This window comes from Oncorhynchus gorbuscha, linkage group LG13, assembly GCF_021184085.1.
Source record: "Oncorhynchus gorbuscha isolate QuinsamMale2020 ecotype Even-year linkage group LG13, OgorEven_v1.0, whole genome shotgun sequence".
Taxonomy (NCBI): Eukaryota; Metazoa; Chordata; class Actinopteri; order Salmoniformes; family Salmonidae; genus Oncorhynchus; species Oncorhynchus gorbuscha.
Window position 1 is genome coordinate 83,490,954 of NC_060185.1, and position 14,244 is coordinate 83,505,197.

The following is a 14,244-nucleotide window of genomic DNA, read 5'->3' on the forward strand; positions in this document are numbered from 1 at the left end:
CAGGACCTCAGACTGGGGCGAAAGTTCACCTTCCAACAGGACAACAACCCTAAGCACATAGCCAAGACAACATAGGAATAGCTTGAACCCGATCGAACATCTCTGAAGATAACTTAAAACAGCTGTGCAGCAATGCTCCTCATCCAACCTGACAGAGCTTGAGAGAATCTTCAAAAAAGAATGGGAGAAATTCCCCAAATACAGGTGTGCCAAGCTTGTAGCATCATACCCAAGAAGACTCGAGGCTGTAATCGCTGCCAAAGGTGCTTCAACAAAATACTGAGTAAAAGGTCTGAATACTTATATAAATGTGATATTTCAGTTTTACATTTTTAATAAATGAGCTAAATATTCTACAAACCTGTTTTTGCTTTGGGGTACTGTGTATAGATTGATGATGAAGAAAAAAAAATCAATTTTATCAATTTTAGAGTAACCTAACAAAATGTGGAAAAAGTCAAGGGGTCTGAAAACTTCCCAAAGGTGTTTCTGGAGGACAAGGAGGGACACAGAAGGGAGTACTTAGGAATATGCTTCCCCACTCCACCCCTGACAGAGAGGTACCCAGGATTGCGCTAAGCATGGCTGAGAGTGACATTGGAACCAGTGGAGAGACAGAGAGAGGGGAGAGAGAGAGAGAGAGGGGGGAGAGAGATCATCACCGCCTCATGGCCTCACATCTAAAACAAAAAGAAATAAGAGAGTTCAGCCAAGTTCAGATCAGATTGATCAAATGCCTAATGTTTGGTTGTGGTTCAGCCATGTTGAATGTGGTTGTGATGCATGATCACGGTTGGTACTGGGTATGTGGTAGTGGTCAGACTACTTCTATGGCTCTGGTTCTGATGGCGGTTCGCTGTCACTGGACACTGACCTGCAGAGGTGCTGGTTGAGTCTCCTCCCTTTCTGACTGCAGCTCTCTGTGGTCACGTTGCAGCGACACAGACAAGACTGTAAATCCAGCGTCCACTTCCTCCCAGGACAGGGGGTACATCGGGAGCCTGGCGAGGAAGACAGGGTGGTAGGGAGAGGAAATGGGGTAGTGGGGGGATTGGAGGGTCTGGAGTGGTAAAGAGAATAGTCTATTTATGAATAGAATAAATACAGAACCTTTAAACAGACACAGTTGGTTTTCTGATCTGAGTGATGGATGAGCCTGAGAGACACTGAGTGAACTCTGACTCCTATAACAGCAAATAACTGACAACAGCATGATGAGTGGAGAGTTGATGAAAAGGGATGAAAAATGAGAAGGACTGAATTCTCTCTTTCTGCTCTCTGGGTAGAGCGATTTTCTAGGAATTATGTTTGTGGGCAGAAACTCACATACCCGCAGAGAAACAGACACTTGCTTAGACTTGTGATAAAGCTTTTAAATGATAGTGTTATAAATGGAGAAAGAAGCTACAACTTAGCGGTTATTATTTTGAGGCACCTGTATGAGTTGCATGTTTAGTTGAACTTACGTGGTTTTGATAGTTCCAATTTTCTTTCTTTTGGATTTTCCTCTGTCCCTTTCCCTGCCTTTCCTCAGAGGCTTTGCAGGTCTGTTACTCAAAGACATAAATCAGTGTCAAACAACAATTTATCACCATAGCAGATCAAAATCTAAATAGATATGTTATAGATTGTTTTGAGTTATTGCCTCAAATTACATTTTTGGGGGATTCCCTTAGAGTCCAACAGCCTTATTAGAAAAGAAAATGTCTGCCTCCGTCTCCGTTTCTAGCTTTCACTCTTTCCCTCTGTCCCTACCGTTTCCCTAACTTTTCTCTCTGTGGGCGTTGACCTCTGTCCCCCTGTTCCCACCGTTTCCCTAACTTTCCTCTCTGTGGGCGTTGACCTCTGTCCCCCTGTTCCCACCGTTTCCCTAACTTTCCTCTCTGTGGGCGTTGACCTCTGTCCCCCTGTTCCCACCGTTTCCCTAACTTTCCTCTCTGTGGGCGTTGACCTCTGTCCCCCTGTTCCCACAACTTTCCTCTCTGTGGGCGTTGACCTCTGTCCCCCTGTTCCCACCCTTTCCCTAACTTTCCTCTCTGTGGGCGTTGACCTCTGTCCCCCTGTTCTCACCCTTTCCCTAACTTTCCTCTCTGTGGGCATTGACCTCTGTCCCCCTGTTCTCACCCTTTCCCTAACTTTCCTCTCTGTGGGCATTGACCTCTGTCCCCCTGTTCTCACCCTTTCCCTAACTTTCCTCTCTGTGGGCGTTGACCAGCTCTGTTGGTCTAAGGCCAGCTAGTCAGTCTGCCACTGGGTCAGGGGTGGGCTGTGACAGAGCAAAAGTAGCTCTCCCTCTGTATGGTCAAAAGCCTTGCCTTAGACTCACTTTAGTTTTGCACAAATCATAACTTTCTACAGCTCAGCACCCTTCAAAAACTGTATTTTGTATTTTTTACTTTAGTTAATTTAGTAAATATTTTCTTCACTCTATTTTCTTAAAACTGCATTGTTGGTTAAGGACTTGTAAGTAAGCATTTCACAGTAAGGTGAAATGCCTGTTGTATTCGGTGCATACAATTTGATGTGATAAACATTTTAGGACACATAAAATGAACATTTACACGAGTATCTATAAATGTACACTGCCGTTCAAAAGTTTGGGGTCACCTAGAAATGTCCTTGTTTTTGAAAGAAAAGAAAAATTGATCAGAAATACAGTGTAGACATTGTTAATGTTGTAAATGACTACTGTAGCTGGAAACTGCAGATTTTTCTATGGGAATATCTATACAGGCGTACAGAGAACCAATATCAGCAACCATCACTCCTGTGTTCCAATGGCACGTTGTGTTAGTTAATCCAAGTTTATAATTTTAAAAGGCTAATTGATCATTAGAAAACCGTTTCGCAAATGAAGCAATTAAACTCTCTCTCGCAGCCGGCCGCGACCGGGGGGGTCCATGGGGCGACGCACAATTGGCCTAGCGTCGTCCGGGTTAGGTAGGGTTTGGCCGGTAGAGATATCCTTGTCTCATCGCGCACTAGCGACTCCTGTGGTGGGACATGCGCAGTGCACGGTGTTTCTTCCAACATATTAGTGTGGCTGGCTTCCGGGGTGGATGCACGCTGTGTTAAGAAGCAGTGCAGCTTGGTTGGGTTGTGTTTCGGAGGACGCATGTCTTTCGACCTTCGTCTCTCCCGAGCTCGTACGGGAGTTGTAGCGATGAGACAAGATAGTAACTACTAACAATTGGATACCATGAAATTGAGGAGACAAAGGTGGTAAAATCAAATAAAAAAGAAGCAATAAAACTGGCAGCTTCATTAAATAGTACCAGCAAAACACCCGTCCCAATGTCAACAGTGAAGAGGCGACTAATAGGCAGAGTTGCAAAGACAAAGCCATATCTCAGACTGGCCAGTAAAAAGAAAAGATGTAGATGGGCAAAAGAACACAAACACTGGACAGAGGAAATCTGCCTAGAAGGCCACCATCCCGGAGTCGCCTCTTCACTGTTGACGTTGGGACTGGTGTTTTGCTGGTACTATTTAATGAAGCTGCCAGTTGAGGACTTGTGAGATGTCTGTTTCTCAAACTAGACACTCTAATGTATTTGTCCTCTTGCTCAGTTGTGCACCAAGGCCCCCCACTCCTCTTTCTATTCTGGTTAGAGACAGTTTGCGCTGTTCTGTGAAGGGAATAGTATACAGCGTTGCACGAGATCTTCAGTTTATTGCCAATTTCTCACAATGAATAGCCTTCATTTCTCAGAACAAGAATAGACTGATGAGTTTCAGAAGAAGGTTCTTTATTTCTGGCCATTTTGAGGCTGTAATCAAACCCACAAATGCTGATGCTCCAGATACTCAACTAGCTTAAAGAAGGCCAGTTGTATTGCTTCTTTAAAATCAGCACAACAGTTTTCAGCTCTGCTAACATAATTGCAAAAGGGTTTTCTAATGATCAATTGGCCTTTTAAAATTATATGGATTAGCTAACACAACGTGCCATTGGAATACAGGAGGGATGGTTGCTGATAAAGGGCCTCTGTATGCCTATGTAGATATTCCATTAAAAAATCTGCAGTTTCCAGCTACAATAGTCATTTACAACATTAACAATGTCTACACTGTATTTCTGATCAATTTGATGTTATTTTAATGGACAAAAAATGTGCTTTTATTTAAAAAAACAAGGACATTTCGAGGTGACCCCAAACTTTTGAATGGTAGTGTATACAGATAGCCACATACATACAGTACTGTACCTGGTTGGGGCTGACTGAAGATCCTGTTTTAGTCTAAAGGGAGAGAGGTTATGTGAGGACACACTGAGAATACATTTATGCATATACCGTGTGTGTGGTTTGTGTGTGTGTGTGGTGTGTGTGTGTGCTCACCTGCACTCACACTGGCTGTGCTCAACGAAGTCCAGCTCGATGAGCTCATGCTTCATAAAGGAGGTCTTCATTAGCTGCAGAGTACAAAGACACAAACTATAGTTACAAATAATTGTGTGTGTGTGTGTGTGTGTGTGTGTGTGTGTGTGTGTGTGTGTGTGTGTGTGTGTGTGTGTGTGTGTGTGTGTGTGTGTGTGTGTGTGTGTGTGTGTGTGTGTGTGTGTGTGTGTGTGTGTGTGTGTGTGTGTGTGTGTGTGTGTGTGTGTGTACCTCCATGGTGATAGTTTGTGTGAGTGAGGGCACACACTCCAGTGCCTCGTCAGAGCAGCACCCGCCACAGCGGCGGACAGACACACAGGAGGGCACGAAGAGGTGATGCGTCTCCCCTGGCAACTCCTGCCACACCTCCACCAGGGTATCCCTGGGCTCACAAACACTACGAGAGTACACCTCCAACCACCGACGCACTGGATGGATGGAGGGAGGGAGGGAGGGAGGGAGGGAGGGAGGGAGGGAGGGAGGGAGGGAGGGAGGGAGGGAGGGAGGGAGGGAGGGAGGGAGGGAGGGAGGGAGGGAGGGAGATTTACATTTCAGATGCATAAGTTTTACAAGGTCACTACACATCACAAATATAGTATTAATTCTCACATCTGTTATTTATACACACATAGTTACTCATCATCAGCCTGTTCACACATGCTGGTATTATCACATTGGGGAAGAGGAAGTACCTTCTCTGGATTTGGGGGTGGTGTCTGCAGGTCTCCAGTGGGCTAGCTGGAAGAGGAGAGTGGCAGAAGAAGAGGCGTGTCAGGCAGTGGTGTTGTGCAACTTTTTTAGGTGAGGGAGCGCACATCTTTTTTTAAATGACGTTATAATTTCTCAATCAAAGTTTGCACTGACGGAGGCAGCCTATTGAATATCATTATATAATTATATACATAAATTGCATCCTCCAATTGCTACGTCTGCCTAGGTCCACACATATCGTCTCAATAAACTTCAGATTTCGAATACCCTCAAACACCAAGTTAGGCATACTTAGTTTCAAAATAGGCCATCATCACTGTTAATAGTAAATTATAACTCTTCACGTTTTACCGGTGAAATGTCCAAACTGCATCTCCATGCCAATCATTTGATCTCAATCAGTTTCATGGAAATATGCATTCAGATCTTCTTTAATTCCTGTCTCATGACAGAACTTGAGCAGATGGTGTGAACAAACAATTTGCCTTGTATTTTGTTTCAATCAAAGCATACAGTTGAAGTCGGAAGTTTACATACAATTAGGTTGGAGTCATTAAAACTAGTTTTTCAACCACTCACAAATTTCTTATTAACAAACTATAGTTTTGGCAAGTCGGTTAGGACATCTCCTTCGTGCATGACACAAGTCATTTTTCCAACAATTGTTTACAGACAGATTATTTCACTTATAATTCACTGTATCACAATTCCAGTAGGTCAGAAGTTTACGTACACTAAATTGACTGTGCCTTTAAACAGCTTGATAAAATCCAGAAAATTATGTCATGGCTTTAGAAGCTTCTGATAGGTTAATTGACATCTTCTGAGTCAATTGGAGGTGTATCTGTGGATGTATTTCAGGGCCTACCTTCAAACTCAGTGCCTCTTTGCTTGACATCATGGGAGAATCAAAACAAATCAGCCAAGACCTCAGAAAAAAAAATGTAGACCTCCACAAGTCTGGTTCATCCTTGGGAGCAATTTCCAAACGCCTGAAGGTACCATGTTCATCTGTACAAATAATAGTACGCAAGTATAAACACCATGGGACCACGCAGCCGTCATACCGCTCAGGAAGGAGACTCGTTCTGTCTCCTAGAAATGAATGTACTTTGATAGGAAAAGTGCAAATCAATCACAGAACAACAGCAAAGGACCTTGTGAAGATGCTGGAGGAAACCGGTACAAAAGTATCTATATACACAGTAAACAAGTCACATACCAACATAACCTGAAAGGCCGCTCAGCAAGGAAGAAGCCACTGCTCCAAAACCGCCATAAAAAAGCCAGACTACGGTTTGCAACTGCACATGGGGACAAAGATCGTACTTTTAGGAAAATGTCCTCTGGTCTGATGAAACAAAAATAGAACTGTTTGCCATAATGACCATTGTTATGTTTGGAGGAAAAAGGGGGACGCTTGCAAGCCGAAGAACACCATCCCAACCGTGAAGCACGGGGGTGGCAGCATCATGTTGTGGGGGTGCTTTGCTGCAGGAGGGACTGGTGCACTTCACAAACTAGATGGCATCATGAGGATGGAAATTACGTGGATATATTGAAGCAACATCTCAAGACATAGGTCAGGAAGTAAAAGCTTGGTCGCAAATGGGTCTTCCAAATGGACAATGACCCCAAGCATACTTCCAAAGTTGTGGCAAAATGGCTTAAGGACAACAAAGTCAAGGTATTGGAGTGGCCATCACAAAGCCCTGACCTCAATCCTATAGAACATTTGGGGGCAGAACTGAAAAAGTGTGTGTGAGCAGGGTGGCCTACAAACCTGACTCAGTTACACCAGCTCTGTCAGGAGGAATGGGCCAAAATTCACCCAACTTACTGTGGGAAGCTTGTGGGAGGCTACCTGAAAAGTTTGACTCAAGTTAAACATTTTAAAGCCAATGCTACCAAATACTAATTGAGTGTAGGTAAAATTCTGACCCACTGGGAATGTGATGAAAGAAATAAAAGCTGAAATAAATAATTCTCTCAACTATTACTCTGACATTTCACATTCTTAAAATTAAAGTGGTGATCCTAACTGACCTACAAGAGGACATTTTAACTAGGATTAAATGTCAGAAATTGAATTTAAATGTATTTGGCTAAGGTGTATGTATACTTCCGACTTCAACTACATATATCCTTCCTAATGGTGCTCTGTTGAGTTTTGAACGCCTTCGGATAAGAAATTACTGAAGAGGTGTTTTTGGTGTAACTGGGATACAGTATATGCGATGATATTTGGTTCTGTTATGTAAAATACTACAGAATCATTGTGATCTTGCGAGACATTGATTTAGCTTTGATCTAGCTTTACTAAACAAGCACCATTGTGAGAAGTGATCATCTAATAGTAAGTGATGAGTTGGACTATTAGGTGTCGGCAACAGCTCTTGGTTATGAGGGTTATTTTAAGTGGTTCAAGCACCCTTCGAATAGTAGTGCTGAAAGGACAGCATCCTAAACAAGTGGTCACATGTCGTTCTGGGTTCCACTGCACAAGATGGGCTCTGTGGAGTTTTATGAACAACAAGGCAGACACACAGTGAATTTGGATCCTAGATCTCATTGGTGTGATGATAAGGTTCATGTGGGGATTCAGTTTGTCTGCATACGCAATAGAGGTGGTAGGTTTCTGTAAGCTAGGCATCTGGACAGTAAGGCGAGGTGAAGTGCGTCGTACATGAGCCCAAATGCATAACAAACTGTTTTGACGACAGTCGTTTTTGCAATCCCTGGAGTTTTCTGTCTGACAGTTCTTGTTACATCGGATTTGGCTTTATTCCACTCAAAGTGGTCCAGCTTCCAACCAAAGGCCCGCCACCCTCTGCACATGCTACAGTTATTCATCATTTGCACCACAGCTAAGACTGGGAAGAACATTTTCCTACCTATAGGCTGCTATAGCCTGTATACAGTATTTATATAGTTTGTCTTTCTATTGTTTTCATGGAATTTCAGTGGTCATTTAATATAATTTATCCAAATTCATTTTCCAGAATTATTTCTACCAGCTCTGTGTATTTTCAAATGGAAAAACATGAGGGAACACCACTGAACCACGCTACGACAGCACTACATCCCTGGTGTCAATGTGTTCATAACCCTATATACAGTGAGGACCCCTAGTACCTCACAGCCCCTACTACACTGTCACGCTCTACACTGACATCAAATACCTCAGCCAGGTGAATAACACACAAAATACATACTATGTAGTTTACACACACACTCTCACAAGCATGGAAGAACACACACACACACACACACACACATGTCGTTATTAGGTCTGAGTAGACCAAGGCCACTGCTGAGGGAATGTAGACTTTGCCCAATTGCCCCCATTTCAATCGCCACACCCCCATACCCCACCACCCACGTGCTTTCTCCACAGTTTCTGGTTTGGCACAGTTTGATTCTGAGTTTACTGAAATGTGTGTGGCCATTTTACTGTCGTAAGTGTCTGGGCAACAAGAAACATGTCAGATCACACTGGTGTTTCATTCATATCACAAATCAATCAGTACAAAACATCTCCAGGAGTAGGGCAGGCTATAGCTCCACAGACTGGCCCCTAGAATGAGTAGGGTGGGCTATAGCTCCACAGACTGGCCCCTAGAATGAGTAGAATGGGCTAAAACTTCACAGACTGACCCCTAGAATGAGTAGGGTGGTCTATAGCTCCACAGACTAACCCCTAGAATGAGTAGGGTGGGCTATAGCTCCACAGACTAGCCCCTAGAATGAGTAGAATGGGCTAAAACTTCACAGACTGACCCCTAGAATGAGTAGGGAGGTCTATAGCTCCACAGACTAACCTCTAGAATGAGTAGGGTGGGCTATAACTCCACAGACTAGCCCCTAGAATTAGTAGAATGGGCTAAAACTTCACAGACTGACCCCTAGAATGAGTAGGGTGGTCTATAGTTCCACAGACTAACCCCTAGAATGAGTAGGGTGGGCTATAACTCCACAGACTGGCCCCTAGAAGGAGTAGAACGGCTACAACTCCACAGACTGGCCCCTAGAAGGAGTAGAATGGGCTATAACTCCACAGACTGGCCCCTAGAAGAATTTGATACTGTCACCCCAAGTGTGTGTTCCTTGTAATTGTTCCTTGTAATTCCCCTCCCAGTCTGGTTATATCTGATCCTGTCCGACACAGGCATTGGCACACTCTCACTCTGTCTCCCTCTCTGACACACACACTTGCGCTTTCTCAAAACACACACAAGTAATCTAAACAGTGCCAGCCAAGCTCTTGCAACAGACCACACAATGCTAGCTGCAGCATCAGAGGCTTCTACCCTCTAACTGCCACCATTAACCCAGCCTTTCCCAGGGGGACGAGTAGAAAAAGCCATTGTGACCACTAACACTGTGTGTGTGTGTGTGTGTGTGTGTGTGTGTGTGTGTGTGTGTGTGTGTGTGTGTGTGTGTGTGTGTGTGTGTGTGTGTGTGTGTGTGTGTGTGTGTGTGTGTGTGTGTGTGTGTGTGTGTGTGTGTGTGTGTGAGATATGGGGGCCCCAGTGCAACATGATTTCCAGGATGATTCCCAGGACCTCCAACCTGATATACCCCACGTCTACACAGCACAATCAGTGCGGGCAGCTTCAGGGCACTACATGTTCTTGATATGAAGACTCCAGACATAAATAAAACCAATCTGCCATGTGTGTCTGAAAGTTTATGGAGACTATTGTGTTGGCAAATTATTATCTGTCCCCATATGTAACTCATGTACAGTAGCCTACATCTGCCTTGTGTTACAAAGTACAGCCCGTCAGTATGGCAGAGTTGAGCGAGTGGTGCTATACACAATTCTATCAACCTTTGTAAACTCAGACAGTCAATGACCATGGGGGTAATCTCCATACAAGACCATCAATGACCATGGGGGTAATCTCCATACAAGACCATCAATGACCATGGGGGTAATCTCCATACAAGACCATCAATGACCATGGGGGTAATCTCCATACAAGACCATCAATGACCATGGGGGTAATCTCCATACAAGACCATCAATGACCATGGGGGTAATCTCCATACAAGACCATCAATGACCATAGGGGTAATCTCCGTACAAGACCATCAAAGACCATGGGGGTAATCTCCATACAAGACCATCAATGACCATGGGGGTAATCTCCATACAAGACCATCAGTGACCATGGGGGTAATCTCCATACAAGACCATCAATGACCATGGGGGTAATCTCCATACAAGACCGTCAATGACCATGGGGGTAATCTCCATACAAGACCATCAATGACCATGGGGGTAATCTCCATACAAGACCATCAATGACCATGGGGGTAATCTCCATACAAGACAGTCAATGACCATGGGGGTAATCTCCATACAAGACCATCAATGACCATGGGGGTAATCTCCATACAAGACAGTCAATGACCATGGGGGTAATCTCCATACAAGACCATCAATGACCATGGGGGTAATCTCCATACAAGACCATCAATGACCATGGGGGTAATCTCCATACAAGACCATCAGTGACCATGGGGGTAATCTCCATACAAGACCATCAGTGACCATGGGGGTAATCTCCATACAAGACCATCAATGACCATGGGGGTAATCTCCATACAAGACCATCAGTGACCATGGGGGTAATCTCCATACAAGACCATCAGTGACCATGGGGGTAATCTCCATACAAGACCATCAGTGACCATGGGGGTAATCTCCATACAAGACCATCAATGACCATGGGGGTAATCTCCATACAAGACCATCAATGACCATGGGGGTAATCTCCATACAAGACCATCAATGACCATGGGGGTAATCTCCATACAAGACCGTCAATGACCATGGGGGTAATCTCCATACAAGACCATCAATGACCATGGGGGTAATCTCCATACAAGACCATCAATGACCATGGGGGTAATCTCCATACAAGACCATCAATGACCATGGGGGTAATCTCCATACAAGACCATCAGTGACCATGGGGGTAATCTCCATACAAGACCATCAATGACCATGGGGGTAATCTCCATACAAGACAGTCAATGACCATGGGGGTAATCTCCATACAAGACCATCAATGACCATGGGGGTAATCTCCATACAAGACCATCAATGACCATGGGGGTAATCTCCATACAAGACCATCAATGACCATGGGGGTAATCTCCATACAAGACCATCAATGACCATGGGGGTAATCTCCATACAAGACCGTCAATGACCATGGGGGTAATCTCCATACAAGACCATCAATGACCATGGGGGTAATCTCCATACAAGACCATCAATGACCATGGGGGTAATCTCCATACAAGACCGTCAATGACCATGGGGGTAGAGCGTCTGCTAAATGACTTAAATGTAAGTGTAAATGTGGGGTAATCTCCAAAAGTGGGAAATGTATACACAAGAATCAGTTCAAAATATACTTTTATTAGATATTTTTTTTACTGCTACTAAATTCATTGTATTCCTATCTCTACTTTCCCTTCAACTAAACCAAATGCTGTGTAGCATAACAGTGCAGAGCAATACAACAATCTAAATTCTGTAGATTCCCATGCAGACAATAGTCTACCAGCGTGTAGTTAGTTATTTGACATACCTTGGCATGGGACGTGCGTATTCTTGAGAGCAAGAGGAACATTCCTAGAATAACTTGAAGCAAAACCCCCATTGTGCAGTACACCAAAAGTCACGCCAAATGTTGGTCAATTAATTGGTGTTTTGATTTTCTCTCCACTCAATCAATATTCCATCTGTTGTCCTTAGGTTCCATCCTATGAAATGACAGCGCTGGTGGCATTCCCATACCGTTACGCATGAACGGGAAAAATCATGAGCAAATGAGTAGGCAAACACTCCAATGATTGACTGTAACTTGATTAATTAATGAACAATTACACAATGTAATTAGCTACAATGTAACAACGTATAATCTATCGTCATCGATAATCATTCTTGGCAATCAAGCGCACAGAAATGATGCCTCTTACAAATAGCCTAATTTGATAAATCTCAGTCGATCACTTTCAATGCAATACAATTTGGTTGCCTCTATTTTACTAAGAGTTGTGTGAACTTTGAATGATGTCCCCCAATATTCTAAAGCCGGAGGTCTGGGCATGTAAGCCGGTTAGGTTCGCCCATTGTTGGTCGGGAACCCATGAAACGGTCTGTGGGTGAGCGTCAGGGGTGGCGTGACTGCAGGTCCATTTATAGTCTTGAGTAGAAAATGTTCAATATTGCATCCTTGTCTTAAGGAACGTTAAAATAGGACAAATATCCCTTATTTAAGTTCCAACACGACTGTCTTGAATCACATAAGGTACGGTGCCACACGCACATTTCATGACACTGCGTAGCCTATACAGAGCGGTGTCTCTGAGAAAGAGCCTATAGATGACGTTTCGCTTAAGCAATATGTCCTCTTTTGAGAATAAGATATTGAAGTTCGTCGTGCCAAAGCAATCCATAAAGAGAAAATGTCATTGACAGCGTTTCTTGGTTTGTCATGATCGGTTCCTCATATCCTTTGCCCTTCAGATCACAATTAGAAGGCGCACTCCACTCGACGCACTCCGAATTCCGCGTAACCGTTGCACTGCCAACTTTTTCAAAATGACACTGACGCACCCGCGCAATGGATACAGATGAACGTCGCCCTTCAATTAATCATTCAGCCGGTCAATCATTTACCACTTCACTTTCTCAGCCACACGATACATTTTTTTCTAAGAACACAATTAAAGGGGTATTGTATTGCATTAAAATCCCTTTATCATTCATTCAAATCCTCCTCCAAGATCTCTCTGACTGACAGGACACAAAACACCCCAAGCAGTAACTGATCACCCCCAGTGAATTTATTTGAAAAGAATAACACATTTGCCCCAACTACTTTAAGTCACAGTTACAAAACCTCTGTCAGCAGCACAGACTACAGTGAACCCTGTCTTCCATCGGTTTGTCTTTACATTGAAAGAAGAGTCTGTCAGTGTGGTGTGTTTGGGTTATGAGGGGGCACTCATACACCAGATGGGGGATGTGGGTATGCCAGGACCTGTTATCTTCCCTGTGGTTTCAGCTAAGGGCTTGCGAAACAACATGAGGCCAGAGAGTCATTAACACACTCTGCACCCCATGTTTTTCAGCACCCCTCACTCACTCTCAAACTTGACACGACACGCAATAGTGGAATCAGTGAAAAACAAACTCAAAAATAAACATTGGATGATTTGGGTTGAGACCAGAGGAACAGTGTTTATTTATCATTGAATAAATCTATAATGACACTGGGAAGAGTTAAATGTGGTCATAAAAAAATCACTCTGATACACAATCTGTGACTAATAAGACACTGAAACAAGGCATTATGGTAAGTGTCAGTTGGCAGTCAACATAACAATAAATTAAATACAATATCCTCATCTCAGAGATTGAGGTTGCCCACACGGCAATAAATCAAATATTTCCATTTTATAATTAACATTCCTAAAATTAATTTGTCAACATCAGACTTAAATGTAATGTAAATGTACAAAGGTACAATTAAATACATTTTTAGAAAGTCATAATATGACTTCATTTTCACGTTATGTTACAGCCTAGTGGTTAGGGTAGCCTAGTGGTTAGAGCATTGGACTAGTAACCGGAAGGTTGCGAGTTCAAACCCCCCGAGCTGACAAGGTACAAATCTGTCATTCTGCCCCTGAAAAGGCAGTTAACCCACTGTTCCTAGGTCATCATTGAAAATAAGAATCTGTTCTTAACTGACTTGCCTGGTTAAATAAAGGTTTAAAAAAAAACTAAAATGTATTAAATACAATTTTTTTCAATCTACAAATAACATGCCATAATGACAAAGTGAAAACAGGTGTTTAGAAATGTTTGCAAATGTATACATTTAAAAAAGACCTTATTTACACAAGTATTCAGACCCTTTGCTATGAGACTCGAAATTGAACTCAGATGCATCCTGTTTCCATTGATCATCCTTGAGATGTTTTGACATGGATTCCACCTGTGGTAAATTCAATTGATTAGATATGATTTGGAAAGGCACACACACCTGCCTATATAAGGTCCCACAGTTGACAGTGCATGTCAGACAAAAACAAAGCCATGAGATCGAAGGAATAGTCCGTAGAG

The 14,244-nt window shown here is 43.3% G+C and overlaps 1 protein-coding gene across 1 annotated transcript; it reads right to left on the reverse strand.

Moving 5' to 3' along the window:
- Positions 1-363: 363 nt before the first annotated feature.
- On the reverse strand, positions 364-14,072 carry LOC123994152 (vascular endothelial growth factor A-like). Its single transcript, XM_046296671.1, has 8 exons — positions 11,699-14,072; positions 5,072-5,117; positions 4,611-4,807; positions 4,341-4,414; positions 4,209-4,241; positions 1,467-1,547; positions 875-1,060; positions 364-680 (listed from the first exon to the last, which is right to left on the reverse strand). Exons 1-8 carry the CDS (start codon positions 11,768-11,770, stop codon positions 659-661), a joined length of 711 nt encoding a protein of 236 aa, XP_046152627.1. The 5' UTR covers positions 11,771-14,072; the 3' UTR covers positions 364-658.
- Between the last annotated feature and the right edge of the window lie 172 nt (positions 14,073-14,244).

What these genes read in the sequence shown, in the direction of transcription:
- LOC123994152 (XM_046296671.1), bottom strand. Translation starts at nt 11,770, where the DNA reads ATGGGGGTTTTGCTTCAAGTTATTCTAGGAATGTTCCTCTTGCTCTCA. An exon ending in CACCCCCAAATCCAGAGAAG is followed by an intron (nt 4,808 to 5,071) that starts GTACTTCCTCTT and finishes CCATCCATCCAG; the next exon opens with TGCGTCGGTGGTTGGAGGTG. An exon ending in CTCAACCAGCACCTCTGCAG is followed by an intron (nt 681 to 874) that starts GTCAGTGTCCAG and finishes TTTTTGTTTTAG; the next exon opens with ATGTGAGGCCATGAGGCGGT.